We start from the raw sequence: 17500 nt of genomic DNA, 5'->3' as shown, positions 1-17500 counted from the left end.
AGCTGAAGAATAATACCATACAGACTAAGGTAGCAGGAATTCAGGGGAAGTTAGGCATATAAAACTGTCTATGCAGTCGTGATTGTTTTTTTCCTGGTCACTGCTATCTTCTGCAGTGGAGACCCACAAAGTACCTCACTCCACTGTCACCATTACTTCCTAACTGGAACAGCCATCTCGTGCAGCCATGCCAAATGCAAATTCTTGTGCAAATCCAAAAAACACTTAAGAAGCAGCACATTCAAGGTTCTGTACAAGTATTAACTAATTAGCTCTCTTAAAGTTCCCATGAGACATGCTGGTCAGTTGATAACTCTAGATTTCAAAGAGACAGGGCTGAGGTGAAAGCATTTACCTGACTGCCATAATAGGCTGGTACAGTAAAGGATGAAATCTTCTGAAATTTCAGCTCAATTTTAAAACCAGAGGTTTAATTCACTTACAAGAATGCAAATTTCTCACTTTGTGTCTGGAAAGATCCAGCAATAATTTGAAAAGTGTCATTGCTGTATAAACGTAGGAGTATGGACAAGCAGCAATAGCAATCGGTGATACACATCTCTTTAAACTAGCAAGAACGCTGTTTTGCTGCGGGATGAAAGACAACTGCAAATTCCTACAGGTCAGCCTCCCTAAGATCAATCACTCCTTACTGTACAAGCAGTCTCTAATTGTGAGTGGAGGCCAGGAGGCCCCCTCGGTGTCTCTTCCTCCATCCCATCTCCCTCTTTGCAATGATGCTTAAATTTTCCACACCCTGCCTGCCTTCTCTGGGACAGGCTGCGGCGGGGTCCCCCGCCGCAGCCTGTCCCAGAGAAGGCAGGCAGGGTGTGGAAAATTTGGGAGGTGTCTGCTCCAAGTTCTTTCTCCTAGCCAGCATCATCATCACCATCGCACACAAGCTGCCCAGCCGTGCTGCTGCTGCCCCCTCCCGGGGCGAGGCGCGGCCCCTTTAAGGCGGCGCGGAGGTGCGCTGTCCCTTTAAAAGGCGGCGGCAGGCGGGTGGGCGGGAGGCGGCGGTGGCGGCGGCCGGGGCCATCGCTTGCCCGCCGGGTTTTTTTCCCCCCCGCCCCTTCTTGCCGGCCCGTCGTTTGCTAACCGCCCGTTAAAAAGAGGAGGCAAGATGGCCGAGCTAGGCAGCAAAGGGGTCACCGCCGGGAAGATCGCCAGTAACGTCCAGAAGAAGCTGACCCGGGCGCAAGAGAAGGTAAAGGGGGAATAGGGGGGGATGTCTCTGTGTGTGTGTGCGCGCGTTGCTATTGCCTGCGATGCGGGTACCGATGCGGGTACCGATGCGGGTACCGATGCGGGTACCGATGCGGGTACCAGGGGATGACAGCCCTCCCCGAAGCAGAGATGCGTCTCGCAGGGGGTGCAGCAGCGTCTCTGCCCTCCCCTTTCCCCCCGGAGGTGGGGAGGCTGGCAGCTGTCTCTTGTGCCTGCGGATTTAGGGCCCCTGTGCATCCCGAGAATGCGAAATACCACCGTTGTGAGCTGGAAGGGTTTACCAGCCGCCTGCGCGCTCAGGAGGAGCAGAAACATGGCATCGGAGGGAGAGAGGGACGGAGCGCCGCACGCTTAAGTGTGTGGATGCTTATTGTCTCAGCAGGAGGAGAGCTGCCTTCAGCTGGTGTTCAGGTTGTGCTTCATGCGGCGGCTTCAGGAGCAGCGCTGCTGTGTTTTGCGATAGCGCTAAATACGTAGCCTCAGAGGCGGACAGGGAAAGGAGATGGACACTCGCTTCCTTATTTTCTAACAGCATAGCGTGATAGCTGCTCTTTGCTTTACTGACCTTGAGCTTCGATTTTGGAACGGTGGTAAAGTAAAAGCTGCACGGTTTTTAAGGATTGGGCCGATGCCTGCTGAGGGAAGGGTGTTTTTTTAATGCCGCGAGCCCTTCGCAGCTCTCCACCCACCCCTGTGTCAGCAAAAGGTGCCAGGAATATGCAATGGATACTTTTCGTGTTCATCTCTCTGGCATGCTGCATCTGATGCCAGATGCCCGCTCTGTGTAGGGATTATCGGACGTTTTACGCAGGGACATTGATCAGCTGCTTTTATCTCCGGCACACTCATCTTGGTTTTCAGTGATTTGCTGCGAGATGACATTGACTGAATAAGGACTGGTGCATCTTCGAGGGAGGGAGGGCGAACAGATCTGCCCACTGCTGCTCTTATTCCCTGGAAGTTATCTTTAGCAGCTAGATTTAATCTAGGAGTTTTGGGATTGGATGCAGCGCTGGCCTGAGCCTCGTACCAATTGCCAGCACTGTTGCAAAATGCTGCTGGGTCAGAATGGCAACCCAAACCTGTGGGGCCTAATGTTGCATATGCTGCTTCCACCAGTTAAAGCTCATTTACAGAGTCTAAGGAGCGTGATTTGAACTTGTCTGACTGCCTGGAAAAACTCCCAAGTGAATAGTAGGAACTGGCTGCAGCAACAAGGTCCTGGCTTTGCTCCCTACACCCCATCTGAGTGGCCCCATTTTCGGTTTCTCCCCTTACAGGTCTCCTGGTATCTGGTCCACCCTGAACTCATCATAAATGCTAAATTCAATCAGTGTTAGCCACCAGATGGCAACCATATTTTTAGTTAATCTTAAGGTAGGTGGTTAGTAAAAGGCCAAGCTCCTTGGCCTGCTGATGAAGTTGTATTTATTGGTGCAGCTTGGAGCCAAGTGTTGCCTGCCAGGCCCTTCCCTGGCTTCTTATCTGAACCCATGCAGGTTCTTTTCCTAGGCAGAGTTTTCCATAAATTCCTGTCAACTGGAGATCCAGTTCACTTCCTTGCTTGTTCCCTGGTTGTGATTGGGGATGTGGGAACACCAACAATAATAGAGAGTTTAATTGTGTATTGCAGGTGATTTGCACAATCTAAAATCTGTTGTTTGTCCCTACACAGAAAAAGCACAGGTCATTTCCCTCTAAGGCTAAAATCTAAAGCACTTGCTTATTAAGTTAACATGAATTCTAGGTCCTTCAGCTATTGTTATCCTAATGCAAACTAAGCAACTTTGATCTCTGGGCTCTCAAAAGTGCCAAAAAAAAAAAGGCATTGCTTGCTTCATCATCTGACTTGCCTCTTCATACTGCTACAGCTTTGTCTCTAACAGCTCTGTTGTGGAGTATTAGGTATGTTACCCTTCTCCACTGAGGCTAAAATGTGAATGTTAAATTTCAGCTCGTGCGGGGAAAAAAAAATGTGTTAGATTTTATGAAGGGATGCTGACTGGGGTTGAACTTTCCTTTTTGAGGCCTAAGCAATTTCAGTCTAGGTTAAAAATTCTTCCCTTCAGAGTGGTACCTCCTTCTTGATTTGAACTCTGAGGCTTTGACTTCAGCAGTTTCCTTCATGGTGAATTTAAGCCTTGTGTTAACCAAAGAATGGTGTCTTTCTGTTGGATGCAGAATTCACACTGAAACATTGTACACATCCTTTTTTTCCCCTTTTCTGAGATGGCTATTATGTAAAGTATGTAAGATATTCCTTCAGAAGTACTGTTTGTTTTGAGCCTTTCAGCAAAACTATTGACTATTTTTGGAAGACACTTTCTCAATTCCACAGGAAATATGGGGCAGAATGGTTGACTGTGCTGTTTGCAAATGGGCTGTGCACCCTTTTAACCTCTGTCTGTTCAAAGCCTCAAGTACAATACTTGGCAATAATTTGCCCATTGTCCAGTGCAATGTATCAAATAAGTCAATGCTTCTGTCCAGAAGAACTCACCTAGCAGAAAGGACTCGTGCAACTGTTGCTAATTCATATGTTATCCTTTGAAACTAACAATTAGGGAGATTTGGCTGGAAGTCATGCTTTATTCATCCTGTAGTTGGTTGAAGGATTTTAAGACCAAGATGTTGAGCTCTGAACATATGCTAGCTCTAAACTTCTGAAAATGGAGTAAAATCGTGTTGCCTCTAATGTCACAGTGTCTTGGAGAGAGCCTCATGTTTGCAACTGTTTTAAAGTTTGCCAGTAAGGATTTGAATTTTTTGTTCTCCATGTGTGTAATCCATCATCTTGGTTAAAGTTTATGTTTCCGCTATATGGTTAGTTTTTATCTTTTGACATTTCAAAAACATCTCCCCAGTTTCCACAGTTCTCAATTGTTTCGAAGAGCGTCCTGATTCTAGGTGTGTCAGTCTGCACGTGCACAAACATTTCTGCTTTGAACAAAATAAAACAGCGTGGTGATTTGATAGTCCTGATCCAAGGGTAACTCCCACGAGGTTCCGGGAGGATATTGAGCTTGGGGAGCCAACTGAATGGGGTTTTGTCGCTTGGCTGGCAGCGAGGATCCTCATCAGAGGATCAAGCTCTTTGCTTTCCTCCAGCAGATTAAGCAGAGATTCAGGGTTGAGAGACGGTATTGACTGTGTGGTCGCTGACTGATGATTTAAATTACATGGAGATTAGTAGGCATGTCTAAAGAGGTGGGTTGTAAAGTTGACATTGGAGAGAGAGATTTTTCCTCAGGAGATTTCTTTGTGTGGAGACTAGAATAGAGTTAACTGATTTTGTTAGTTTCTAGATGGAGGAGCTTCCCATGCACAGTCTGTCCTACAGGAGTGGTGGTCTCTTCATTCCTTTTTCTCCCTCTCTGTACCTAACCAAGCAGAGGGTAAGGCTTTGTTCGAGGACCTGGCAAAGTTTAGTTTGGACAAAGTCCCTTGCATTAGGATGTATCATTTAGGTACTAGACTCTGCTGCTGACTTGCTGTGTTGCCATTAGATATGTCACTTCTGCTTTCTGTTTTTGACTGACATTGTTTATCCCACCAATGTTTATCCACATCTGTGTTTGCAAAGTTTCTCTGATTAAACCTTCTGTCAGAGCAGAGTTCTATTTTCCTTTGGCTGTGCAGTCCAAGGAAGCTGGAGTGTAGTCTTGGTCTCACAGGGCTAGTAAGAGCATAGCTGTTGATAGCCAGGCTTGATGATGCTTATTCCCTGCGTGCTACGGTGCAGCAAAAGATTTATGTGCCATAAGTCTAAGGCTTTACTTAAAGAATTTACAGCCCAACAAGGAGAAATAACTGAGGACACTGGCCCTGAGAAGGAAGGCAGGCTTGCTTTTGGCAGGCCTTAGTGGCTTGATGTCCCAATGCTTCTTCCAATTAATTTGTCTTGTGTAGCAATTGTAGCACAGGCTGTGTCCAAAAAGTATCTTTTCCTTTCCCAGAACCTTAGACTTTGTTTCTTTCCCCTTGTAATTCCTTGCTGGACACGAGGAGATTGTGATTTAGGTGGAACAGGGTTTTGCATAAGGCATGGCTTGTGTTCCGAGTTTGCCCTGCTAAGACTTTTTCCCTCATAAGACATGCCCCAATAGGTGGAGCATGGCAGGTGAGAACACCTGGAATAAAACCTCAGCCAAGCTAAAGCAGATTGGAATCTATACCAATGAGCAGCATCCAGGAACCTTGACCAAAATTTAACTACAGCTGTCTTCAGGATTCATCTGTCAGAGGCTGTCTGATCTGCAGAGCCTCTGCACATGGGGAGGGAGGCTTTATGTAAGAAGTAGTAGATGCAGAAAGTTCTCTTAGTGAAAAGTAAGATCACATCTTGGGAGGAGAAGTTCCTTATTGTTTTTCCTTTGGGATTCTTCTGTCTCTTCAGAACTTCTATGTTTTTTGCTTGGCTTTGCATAGGACAGGATGGTTTGCTGGCATTCTGCTTTGTGTCAGTGAAGTACAAATAGCCTGAAGAGCTCCAAGAGTTGGAACAACCCATATGACAAGGAAAGGGCGTTTTACTTGATATCTGTTAGCGTGCTTTCTCAAGAATGTAGGGCTTAGGTTGACAGATAGAGCCTCTTTATGCCTAAAAGTTGCTGGAAAACAGGCACTGGATAGAGGAGAGAGATCTGAATTCATGCTACTAACATGCAGATGATTCCAGTATGAGCTCAGACTGTATTACTGAGTATCAGATAATATACATGAGAGGGACTAGGTGAAATAGGAAACCAGGCTCCATATGTTTCCTTGCCCATGGAGTGGTTTGATTGGCAGGGTGCTTACAGTGTCCTGCTGAAGGTGCCCCTCTGTCTGGGTGTTGGCAAAAGATTTCTTTTAAGAAGCAGAATCTCATGGATGGATGATTTTTTTCTGATTAGAAAAGTCTCAGCCTTATTCCTGGTCACTTTATCTTCTGTCTAAGTTCTACTCTCAGAGGCAGTCTTTCTCAGTATGCAGTTCTTGTGAGATCAGGTTCCTAAACTAGTATCTGGAAGATCTCCTTTCAGTGGAGACTTTTGGTGAGGCTCTAGGTGGGGTAGAGTTAGTTACGTATTACTAAACTCATCCATCAGGGGGATGCCATCAAACTTATCTGTCCTCTCCTTCCATTGTGCATGCTGATTGTTAAGTAAAGTTTTGTCTTTCCAGGCTCAAATGTTTTTTGCAGCATTGTGAATGCTCTTGACACATGACTAGCTAATGATATAGTGAGCCAAACCATTGAGGAAAGCTGTGTGCAGCCTAAGGTTTTCAGCATCTAACTGGGCTGAGGTATTTGGGGCCAATGCAAGTTTTCCTTTGTTCCTCCCTCTTTGGTCAGAGAGACAAGACCCTTGCTTGGGACCAAATGTGTCATAAAGCTCTGGTTCTATAAACTTTTAGAGTGACAAGATGATCGCTTAGGTTGACAGGTATCACAGTAGCTGTTTTTTTCTGCTGTTGTGATGGTGATCAGACACCTGAGCTGCTTGCTGTGTGAGTTCTGCAGCTTGGTAAGGATCATCTTACAGTCCTGGCTGTCTACCTGTGCATACAGGGGTCAAACTCTCTTCCCAGAAGTGTTGTACTGGCAACTTGATGTTATCGTGAAGATAGACTGGATTTGTCAAAGCAGAACAGACTTGTGGCCCTCATGTCTTCAACTGGTCACAGCCCAGCTCAGCTCCCTAAGTGGGCCGGCAAACTCACTGTGTGCAGACCTTGTGCTTCTGTTGTGGGATAAGACTCTATTAATGTTGACCAGGAGACTCTGCATTCTCTATCCCAGAGCAATGAGATGGGAACAAATATAAAAGTATGAATAAAACCTCATCAGAGAGCTGCTGGCAGGGGGAATAGTGCATCAAGGTCCATTTTGATGTTAGCCTGTGTTTTAGCCTTCTCTTGAGGGACTGTATATTTGCTTTTCTTAAACAATTGCAGTATTGATTATGTGAATGCCAGCAAACCTGTACCATTCTGTCATTCATACTGCTGAGCTAAAAGGGAACATCGCTCACAGGAAGGGTTGGAAGAGGGAAGTAATTTATGTTGTCTTGCTATTGAAAATCGATTTAAAATATGGTATTAGTTGACTATTTATACTGTCAAAACAGGAGTGAGGAATCTCTTCAGATTTGCCTGAGCTGTTGGCAGTGGTGCAAGAGATAAATAAATCTTGGCAGATTTTTTTTGCAGCAGGTGCATGCGAATGGCTGATGGACCTCAGACAGTTCAGGTTTCCTTTGGAGCAGCTCCTGGCTTTACTAGCCTCTGAACCTGCTTGATCTTCATAAAGCTGCAAGTACTGCAGGATAGGTCCTGGCCCACATTCCTGGAGAAAAATTGGAAATGCAATTATTAGCAGAAAGTAGGATTAGTGGATCTTTTTACATTTTAGGTTACATTCACATTATGGCAACTTATTTGCATAGTGTTATTTACTAGCTGCTTCTCAGAAGGTACCTCTCTTTAGATTTGTAGTTCTATGGTCTGAAGGAACAGCCCTGGTAAATGGGAGCAGAAACTGCAACCTGAATAGGATGTGCAGTTGTTTAATTTCCCCCTCACCCCCTTTTGTTTTTCTGTAAGTTTCTCCTCAACTTTGTTGGGAGCTTGCATTCAGGGAGACTTTGGACACTGGTTGTGTTTTGAGGAAGACTTAAAACCCACAGCTTGGGGAATTACATAGACCTGGACAGGGATCTCACAGAATGACTGTGAAGCAGCTTTATGAAATGAGGAACAGGTGCTGTGTTTGCTTGGACTTCTACAAATACACATGTATAACATAGTTTTTTGACTACTATTTTGGCTGTGCTGGAGTAAACCCGTGTCTGGCAGGTTAAAGTTTTTGAAAGTCAGCATTTCCAAAGGGGTGCAGTTAGAGTCATAAACTCCAGATAGTGTTGCTTTTCTTTGTGTCTGTCTCTGTAGAAGAAAGGAGAAGTCTGGGTTGCAGTTTGTTCTTAATATAGGCTGCCAGGCAGGATGGAGACTGCAAACTTTACCAATAAGGAGGAGAGCAATACTTGACAACTAATCCCTCTGTGAAAACCATGGGCTGCATTTAATCTCCTGCTGATACACAGGTATCAAAGTCTGAAGTACTGGCCTCCTAGCAAGGATTTGACATGCAGATTCAGAAAGCTGGTAACCTGTTCTGAAATGATACATTTTTTGGTAATTCTTCACTGATCCGATTTGGTTTGTTTATTTTAAGTAGGTTTAGAACTTTTAAAGCTTGCTTGAAGAGCCACACTATTTTCTCAGTTCTTTTCTAAGTTAGCTTTTCAGGAGGAAGATTAGAGGTTTACGTAGCTGAAGTACAAACATTTTTCACTGAGCAATTGCTAATACTCTGCTTTGAAACTGTGTTAGACAGAACTGCAATGCTTGTTTGCCAGCAGGGACGGAAGAGGAATTTCAATGGTACAGTAACTACAGTGTTTGAAAACACAGCTTAAAGTGTTTACGCTTCTTTTTCTTGCCTTTATGTTACTTGGCTTGATTGCACATTCTCTCAGGCCAGAAACAATAATGTGTGACTTACCTTCAAATTCATCTCTGAGATGGTTATTTGCAAAGTGAATTAGTGATTCTGTCCCCTTGGATTTACTTGGAGTGGTGCCATGGGCAGATGTGAATGTATACTGGGTAAGGTATAAAGCTTGGCACTTTCTTCCATGACAGAAATGCTGGTCCTGTAGCTATTCGGTACCCTTGTAGGTAATATTACATGTTCCTATAAGTTACTGTAAGTCTTTTGATCCTGCCATCTCCCAAAGCCTTGAGGGTGGGAGGACCAACCTTGTTTCCCTTCCTACTTCCTCAGCCATTATAGGAAAAACAGGGCAAAAAATTGACAGGAAAAAAAAAAATGGAGGGAATTCCTTTCTTGGAATTTGAAAGTTCAGCTCATTAATTTTGGATTTTCAGGCAGTTGTGTGATATCTAGGGGAGGGAAATTTTTCCCCTCTGTCTGTGGGTGCGGCGTGTGGCCTCTCTGCTCCAAGTGTTGATTCTGATACAAAAGACCGCACAAGGGATGGAGTTACTGTGGTAGGGAACAGCATGTCTTGAAGGTTGCTTTCAAAATATATTTTGGAGAAATTCTGGTGAGAGGGATGGCAGGTTCCATGAGTGCTTAGGAGAAGTTTAAATTCATTCAGACGGTGAAACATACTTGGGTTCTGCGTTGGAAACGCTCCTTAAGGCGTAGGTTCCTCATGACATTTACAGTGGGAGCATACTAGGGATTTTTTCTCTTTTTGTATCTGTTTAGACTGAATAGCCTTTGTGAAAGGCCAAACCTACCTGTGTGTTAATAAACTGGAGCTGTTGAAAGCACGTACCCACTCTGATAATGTTTCCCTTCTCATACATAGAGACAGTATGATTATTTCTTAGTACCTGCAATGTGAATGTGTTATATATTACCAAAAATAGCCATTCCCTACCCTGAAACAATTTGAATGTATATATATGTTGGATGATCTCAGTTAATTAAGATGCTTCTGCTTTGGTTCAGTAAAAGTCTGTATTTCAGAAGACTATTTTTTATAAGCAAAATTTTAATGAAAATAATTAAGCTGAAGAAATTGGAAGAAAATGATTGGCTTCTTTTTCTTGAGAGGAGGAGCAGCTGTATGTGCAGGGCTGGGAGGGAAGCATTTGGAAGACTGACTGTGGTGTGGCAGTCACAGAAAGTCAGAGGGATGATGTAATCAGTCATAGGGTCACGTAGTGCTGTTCTACATTCAGTTCCTCTTGGTGTGGGGCTTGTCGGTGAGTGAGTATCAGAGTCAGTTACTAGACTAGAAATTTTTGCTAAGCTGGAGGTTTTTGTGCTCCTTACTCTCTGACCTTTGGTGAACATAAATAATTCAGGAGAGAAATGTGCATTATCAGGGCTGCCATTACAATGAGTCTGTGGGTACAGTGAGTTGAAAAGAGATGTGTTGCTGTGCTAGATGAAGGTGATTAGCTTAGTGACTTTAGTTTGAGTTCTTGGTCCCAAGTGCCTGGTTGAGACCTTAATTTCTGAGAAGCAGAGTGTTGTGCTTTTCCTCTCCAAAGACAGTGTGGCATAGATTGTCAGCAAATACTCTGGCAAAGAAGCTGGTGGGATTACACCCATTCACAGTGGGAGAACTTGGCTTATCAAGCCCAGTTCTCAAATTTGTTGTTATTCATCCTTCACCTCTTCTGAAGTACAAGCAGACCTCTTGAGTGGAAAGGAAGAACTATTCAAAAGCCAGTTAGGAAGAGCCAACAAGAGCTGATCATCAGTGTTGCTCCTATGTTCCCACTTTGATGGGACAAGCCACGCTCTGTAACCCAGCCTGTGGAAGGCACTGTTCCTAAGTCTGTCCCCCATTTCTCATCTCTTGCAGCTATTGCTGTCTGTCTCGGGGAGTCCCAACAGCTCATCCAAATGTCCGTATCTTTTCCCTTTGCCCCATCATGCTTGTTAGTTTCTTAAGGGCTTTGCATCCAACTCGTCCCTCTAGTGTCCCTCTCTGATGTCCTTCTGCCTTATAAGACCTCTTCTGCCCCTCTCCCTTCTAGCACACACCTGCTCCTTTATTTCTTTCTCCAGCTCGGGCAGGGCTGCAAATGCCTTTTAAGTTTTGTCCCAGTTTGGTTGCTTCATTTTGCTTTAGGGCCTGCATAAAAATAAAAATACTTCTTGCTAACGTATCAGCATTTAAAATGAGTGTTGTAGAGGAGGAGGCGGAGGACTTGAGAAGGGGGATTTGTGCAAACAGTACTATTTGTGCTACCAATTCCTCTTGCTAATATTACTGTTGGCTATAGATAGGATTTAATTAAGCTGTGTTGAATGCCTACCCAAGTAATAGACATTGATGTTGCTGAAGTCCTGTTGCCTGGAATGTCACATTCATGCCAACGAAGTGTTGCTCTTCGGCCTTATTAACTACAGAGCTGTATTGTAGCTACTGTCCAGCTCCACAGTTGTTGCCCACTTTTTCTGGTCTCTGATTTAGTATCTCCTTGGGGCTGGGACAGACAGAAGGTAGAGTGGAAATTTACCTGCTTTCTTGGAGACCTTTTGATGTTTCCTGTTTCTTTATTTTCAGAGTAATGATAGATACATATTCTCCCCAGTCTCTGGTTTGCTGAGAAGCGGGAACTTGAGGGAATTCAGTGAAATTCAGGTTCAGAAAACCTGCCTGCTTTAAATAAGAGCAAACCACTGGGAAAAAGAATTGCCCAGAAAGTAATGAATTAGGCCTACAACTGCGTATGGCCAAGATGGCTTGGTTGCATAAACATACTTAACAGCTGTGGTCTGTGTCTCAGTCAGTTTTGTGGTAGAGCGGTAGACACGAGCAACTTGTGCACCTCAGATTCGACAAACCAAGGCTGAATGGTCAAGATGACCCTAATAGAGCCTGCATGTCTGGTGGTGAAGCTGTGAGTTTTCAGCACCTCTGGTATTGGGCCACCTGCTGAAGGTATCAAAGTTCAAGTATTTGAAATCTGAAAACTCTAGCTTAAGCTCCCAAGGTTCTTAATCTCCCACGCTTCTTGAGATAGATGGCTGCTTCTTGCTCTTGAGCTTGTTCTGGTCGAAGAGATCACCATTTCTGAATGGTTATCTTGCTGCCCCACTTCCTGCTCTCCACACCTCTGCTGGAGTGCTTTGTGCAAGTCTCCATCTGCTTGCCTATAGATAAAATCTCATCTTTGTCAGACCACAGTATGAATTGACCCAGCTACTTCCACTGAAGCAGCAGTTTTGCATCACTCTTAAACCACACCTAACACGGAGACATGTAATCTCCATCAGCTTTTCTCTTCCTTTCTGTGTACTGCTGCTCTGCTACCATCCCACTGGTTGTGATGCTTTACCTGTTTTTCTTTCAAGTCTCTCCTCACAAATAGGTGCATCGGATAGTAAATTGTGGATGGGGAACTAGAGGGGCAGCTACAAGCACAAGGGCAGGGGAAAGACAAGCAATCCAGGGTGCTCAAGAGAGGATCTTCCCTGAGATACTGGTAAAGTGGAAGTAAGCCCAAGTTTGACTCTGCCATGTGGCTGAATCAGCAGGACCACAGGGCAGTGGGGTGGTCCCTAAGCTGGTGCATTGGCCTCTTTCCCAGCTCAGCTCAACTAGGCCTATAGCTAGCACCTGGCCTTAATTTTACATTCTCTTTCCTTTATATTCTTGACTCTCTGAAAGCCCTGACTGAAGAGTATAAAATATATGGGGGAAAAAATGGAAGTGAAATCTAAATGATATTTACCAGAGTTCATTTCTATTCTCAGAAGCTTGAGTGGTTAAAAAGGCATTTCTGTGTCCTTAAAGATAAATAGGGGGCCAAAGAATAAAGGGTAGGAGAGGGAGGTATCTATGCTTGCTTTTTAACTGCTGCAATCTGTCAAGCAAAGAAAAAGATAAATAAACCCCAATATATTTTCCCAAAACTTTCGTGAAGCAAGCCAAGCTCATGCATTTCTAGTCTACTTAATGACACGGTGTGTTAGGCCTGGAGGGAAGGTGATATACCACTCGAATGTTTGGGGGTGGGTGAGGAGGGGGAAACATACAGATACCTAAGGAAGAAAAAAGCAATAAGTAATTCTTGTTCCTGTTTCTTGCATCGTGTTGATTATAGCTGAGAAACAACCCTTGAATTTGTGCTAGGGTACAAGCTGAGTACATGGGCTGTACCTATCATACAGGACAGGCAAAATGCAAAATTGCCTAAAGAAATGAGAGGGAGGATAGATACAGGAGTATCTTAACAGGACTAAATCAGCTAATGTAGCTGAAACTTTTAAAAGGGACCTGGTTTTGAAGGTGCTTGGATGGCCTAGGGGTAAACAAATACTGAACTGCATAAAAGTGTGTGAACGTAGCAGAATGTGACTGCAGAGACCGAGCTTTGACATTGTTTCATTGAGAAGTGAAATTGCTTTTCTATACTGTCTGGCACAGCACCACTCCTGCTGTATTGTGACTTGATTTAGGCTTGAATGATGCTTGAATCTAAACTGCAAAAACTGTGGGTGGAGGGAGAGGGAGAAAAAACCTAAAATGTTGAAGACGATAAAGGCGCTGAAGTCTTCATGTAAAAGTAATCCTGGAATATCAGGATTTGGGACAGTGCTTTATACACACCAAGAGCCCCAGCTAATTCATCATCTCAAGACTTGTCCCTCTTCTAAGTGCCCTCAGTAAGAGAGGAGATGACTGGTTTGAGCCCATGGTTACATATGCAAGAGAAACACTTGCCATGTGCAAAGGTGGTGAGAGATAATGCTTGCAAAACATCCACAGAACTGAGGATTTATTTGTGTGCTTTTGTAAACATGCTGTAGAATTGCCTTGAGGAAAACAGTTCTTGCATCCTGGAGATGTACTATGTATTTTCCTGAACTGCCACTATGGCTGAGAAGGGGGGAACAGAGAAAGAAGCTCGGAAGGCAGCAGATTCTGAGCATGACAAATTCACCTCCCCTTGCTTGTGGGAAGCAGTTCTTCTAAAGGCTGATATTAGAAATATAGAAGGTACATTAATTTTGTCTTGCAACAACAAATACAGATTTTTAACCTGAATCTTTGCTTCTACTCACATTTCAGTTTATATCAAACAACTAATATTCACCTATTTCCACAGCCTGCTTTTCGTTACTGTGGTATTGGGCCAGTCTCCCATTTGTACTGGCCTTTTTGTTGTTATGAGAGCAGTGTTACATACTGGTTATTGTCTTTACCTCCCTGATTGCTGGACTCCTGGCTGAATTCACAGTAAATCCCAGAGCTTGGGCTGGCAGGCGTGGGCGAAGAATCTGCCCCCCTCCCAGCCCATTCATATGTATGGTAAGCTGACTGTGACTTACTGCACGTAAAGGGAAATGAGGAGTGAGGCTACAGCTGCACAGATTAATGAAATCTAACAGACAGAAGAAAGCCAAATGATGTTGAAGTTCCTTGCCCCTGTAATTTAATTTCTTTAGTATTTGATGGATGCCAACAGCAGCGTTTCTTCTCTACTGGTTCGTGATGCACCAGCGTGATTTCTCCAGCAATGGATGCCAAACACTCTTTTTCGGTTCCTGCTTAAAGGCAAGTGGTTAATGTTCAGGAAAGTGGTCTGTTCTCAAGAGTATGAGTGGCTTCTCCTTCAGCATGCCAATGTACTGACTTTGACAACCGCAGTAAAGTATGGAATGCCAGTGACCTGAACAACTTACCAGCGAAGGAGAGGCAAATGATGCTGCTAGCACTTCTTAAAATGATTTTCTTCTACATAGGGATAAGTGATTCATCCAAAGTCAATCTTAAATTAGATGAGAAGATGCCTGGTGTGGTTGAAGGAGGGAACACTTTGATTCAGTATTGCAGTAAATTACTATTCAGCCAGGTATCCCTGGATATGCCAGGAAGCTCTTTCAGCAAAAGTGCCCTTTCTGTATTGCTGATGTCCTGTTCTGGGGAGCTGACTCCACAAATGGACTGTTTGGAGGCTCCAGAGTGTAATATTCCAAATCACATTACTTACTGGGTCACCATGCCCTCTAACACAGCTTGCAGCTAGAGAGTTGCCACTTCAGCTGTATACCTGAAGAGCATTACTCTGATTATCCAGGAGGATGGATTAATGAGAGTTGATAGATAATTGTAGGAAGGGAGAGGTGCTTGGGAGGTGAATTTGAGTTGACAGACTTGTTATGCAGAGCAGTGGAGTCTGCCTGTGAAAAAGTAAACCAAAGAAACTCTAGGGGAACTGTCTTGCCTTGAAGCGCCAGACAGCAAGGTGCCTGTGTGGTAAGTTGAGTCATTAAAATTGTCACTAAGAAGTTGTGGTGGTGTTTAAGGTACTCAGTAAAGTCTTCTGGAATAAAAGGTGAAAAAAAATAAATGATCCTCCAGATCTTGGCAGCTAAATTGCAGTTCCTCTAAAATCTAAATTTTCTAGCTCTCCCATGGTGTGAGGAGCAGAGTCCTACCCAGTGGAACCCTGGGATCACAAATGGGAGATAGGTGGAGGTAGCACAGCATCCTGACCTGAGTGGGCAGGACTGGTTGAGTTGCCCGTCTCTGTGGTAGAAGGGAATGAAGGGATGGCCTGGCCATCAGAAACCTTTTGATATCCAGTGGCTAAGAATATCAGTGTGTTGGGAGTTGTACAAGCTGTTTGATGAGGAAGGGATGGAAGTGTTCCACTGGTTACAGGAGAAGATCTGGTCATGCAGAGGGAACAAACGTGTTTTAAGGAGCCGAACGGGAAGAAGATCCAGCTGCACTAGGGGTAATAATGTGACTGCAAGGCCTGGAATGGGGCTTCCAGAGGAGGAAACAAGACCTTCTACAGGGGAAGTGACACTAGTGCTAGTTCTTACCTAAAAGTGCTACTTTAGGAGGACAGGAAAGAAAGGGATTGCCAAATAAATCCCTGGAGAGGGATGCTCTGTCTTGTCTTCCTGGAGCATGTGTTTGTAGAGACTCAGTCCTGCCCTTGAACAGGCTCTTAACTCTACTGCTGCTCTTGGCTGGGACTGCCTGTGCAGTGCTCACCCTGACTGTCTTCAAGCCCTGGAGACAGAGATATGTGTGCCCTCTGGTCTAGAGAAGTAACAGTATCACAAGTTGATTTCCTTTGAATGAGTTGAAGTTTCACCATTGTCAATGTGTCTGTGAATGAAAACCAGGATGGGATAGTGGAGTGGCAGGCCTTGGAGATAAAGTCCTTCCTGAGAGGCTGCTGTACCTGCCTGTCAGGCTCTGGTGATGGGCAGCGGGAGGCAAAGGGACAGCTGACAGGGAGACACCCTGCAGCACATTCCTCAAGCCTGGGCATGGTATTGGTCTGAAGCCAGCCGTGCTGTAGATGTGAAGAGGTATCAAAGGCAATGATGGATATTTTTAGCCAGAATGAGTAGGGGTGAGGGTTGAAGGGGCCAGAAAAAAATTACATGTTCTTGTATTTTCAGTCTCTTGGTGCTGAGGAGCCAGATGCCTTCATTAAGGGGTGCCAACTGAAACAAGTCCTTGTTTCATAGATGGAGAATAGAAAGTAAACCTTTTTTTTTTTTTGTCTCATCTGCTGAAACAAATACTTGTTTCTGGAGGTGAATTTGTCATGCTCGGAATCTGCTGCCTTCCGAGCTTCTTCTCTGTTCCCCCCTTCTCAGCGGATCTGTGGCACTAAGACCTGTCACTCTCGGCTCCCACACACTGTAAAATCAAAGACTTGACTAATGTTCCTTTCTCTTGGAAAAAAAATTAAAAAAAAAAGTTGGAGTGGGGAGGAAGCGTGTTCAAGCAGAATGTCTTGTTCATTTGCTCTGGTTTGTTGTTGTAGAGTTGTTTATCAAAGCTGGGCTGTATTTATCTAAACCCTTCCTGTTCCCTAAGCACTGCTTTCCCTTGCCTCCAAGGTCTTTTTTCTGTGGTGAAGCAGCTGTGTAAGATATGGGAAGGGGAAACTTGTCATCTGAAAGATGTGTAGACTCTTGTGCCATGCTTAAGCGCTCACCCCTAAAGAGTCTCTGGATGATGAAGATTTAAAAATGGAAAAGAGCCTCTGTGGTGAGAGAACACATTTCCTTCATTTCTTCCTCCTGATGCCACCTTCCTTAATTTTCCCACTGTAGTAACTCTCAGACAGTATCTTTAATCATAGAATATTACCATTACCACACCTGGCAGTGGCAGCTCTTCTGCTAACCCATGTGCATGTACCAACCTGGACAGATTTCTAATGTGTTATCCTGAAGCTGTGGCCAGGGTAAGCAGGGCTGTTAACAAGTTGGCTGGAAACTTGCAGAATATGTTTGAAAACAGAATCTGTTTTCATGGTGACAGGCTGAGAAATGAAAATTCATGTGTAATACTTACTGCCGCCTTTGCTATCTGGCTCTACTGCTTCCTTACTAAAGTGCCTTGATCTGCTTTCTGTTTGTTTCTGTCATTGTCTCTCATGTTTCTCTAGCTGTCAGTCAGGGATGGCTTGGATTGTTTTGTTTTGTTTTTTTTTTTACATTTATGTAAAGAAAAAAAGATGGAAGTTGAGGTATCCTCTGCTGAAGTCAGCTGTGGCTGCTTTGGGAGAGTCTTGCCAGGGGAGAGAAGAGGAGGAGATGATGTAGGGTTAGTCACACCTTGTGCTTTGTCCATGCTGGGCCAGTGCAACTCACAGAACCACAGAATCTTGATGGTTGGAAGAGTCCTTGAAAGAAAGTTCAACTAATTTCTTTGGGCTTCAGAACTGCCTCTAGCTAGTAACACATGGATGGCGA

General features: G+C 44.3%; 1 protein-coding gene across 8 annotated transcripts in view; it reads left to right on the top strand.

The window, feature by feature from the left end:
* Window positions 1–1092: 1092 nt before the first annotated feature.
* The window catches only part of BIN1 (bridging integrator 1), a 97725-nt gene continuing 81317 nt past the window's right edge, over window positions 1093–17500 (top strand). For 7 of the 8 annotated variants that reach the window (XM_062004549.1, XM_062004547.1, XM_062004546.1 and 4 more), the window contains exon 1: window positions 1093–1207. In XM_062004549.1, coding sequence (XP_061860533.1) covers window positions 1124–1207 — 84 coding nt within the window. In that variant the 5' untranslated portion in view covers window positions 1093–1123. Of the gene's footprint in view, window positions 1208–16687; window positions 16791–17500 lie in introns of those variants that run through there. The other variant, XM_062004548.1, reaches the window with a different exon arrangement.

This window comes from Colius striatus, chromosome 11 (assembly GCF_028858725.1).
Source record: "Colius striatus isolate bColStr4 chromosome 11, bColStr4.1.hap1, whole genome shotgun sequence".
NCBI classification, from domain to species: domain Eukaryota; kingdom Metazoa; phylum Chordata; class Aves; order Coliiformes; family Coliidae; genus Colius; species Colius striatus.
This window is presented reverse-complemented; position numbering and strand designations above follow the sequence as displayed.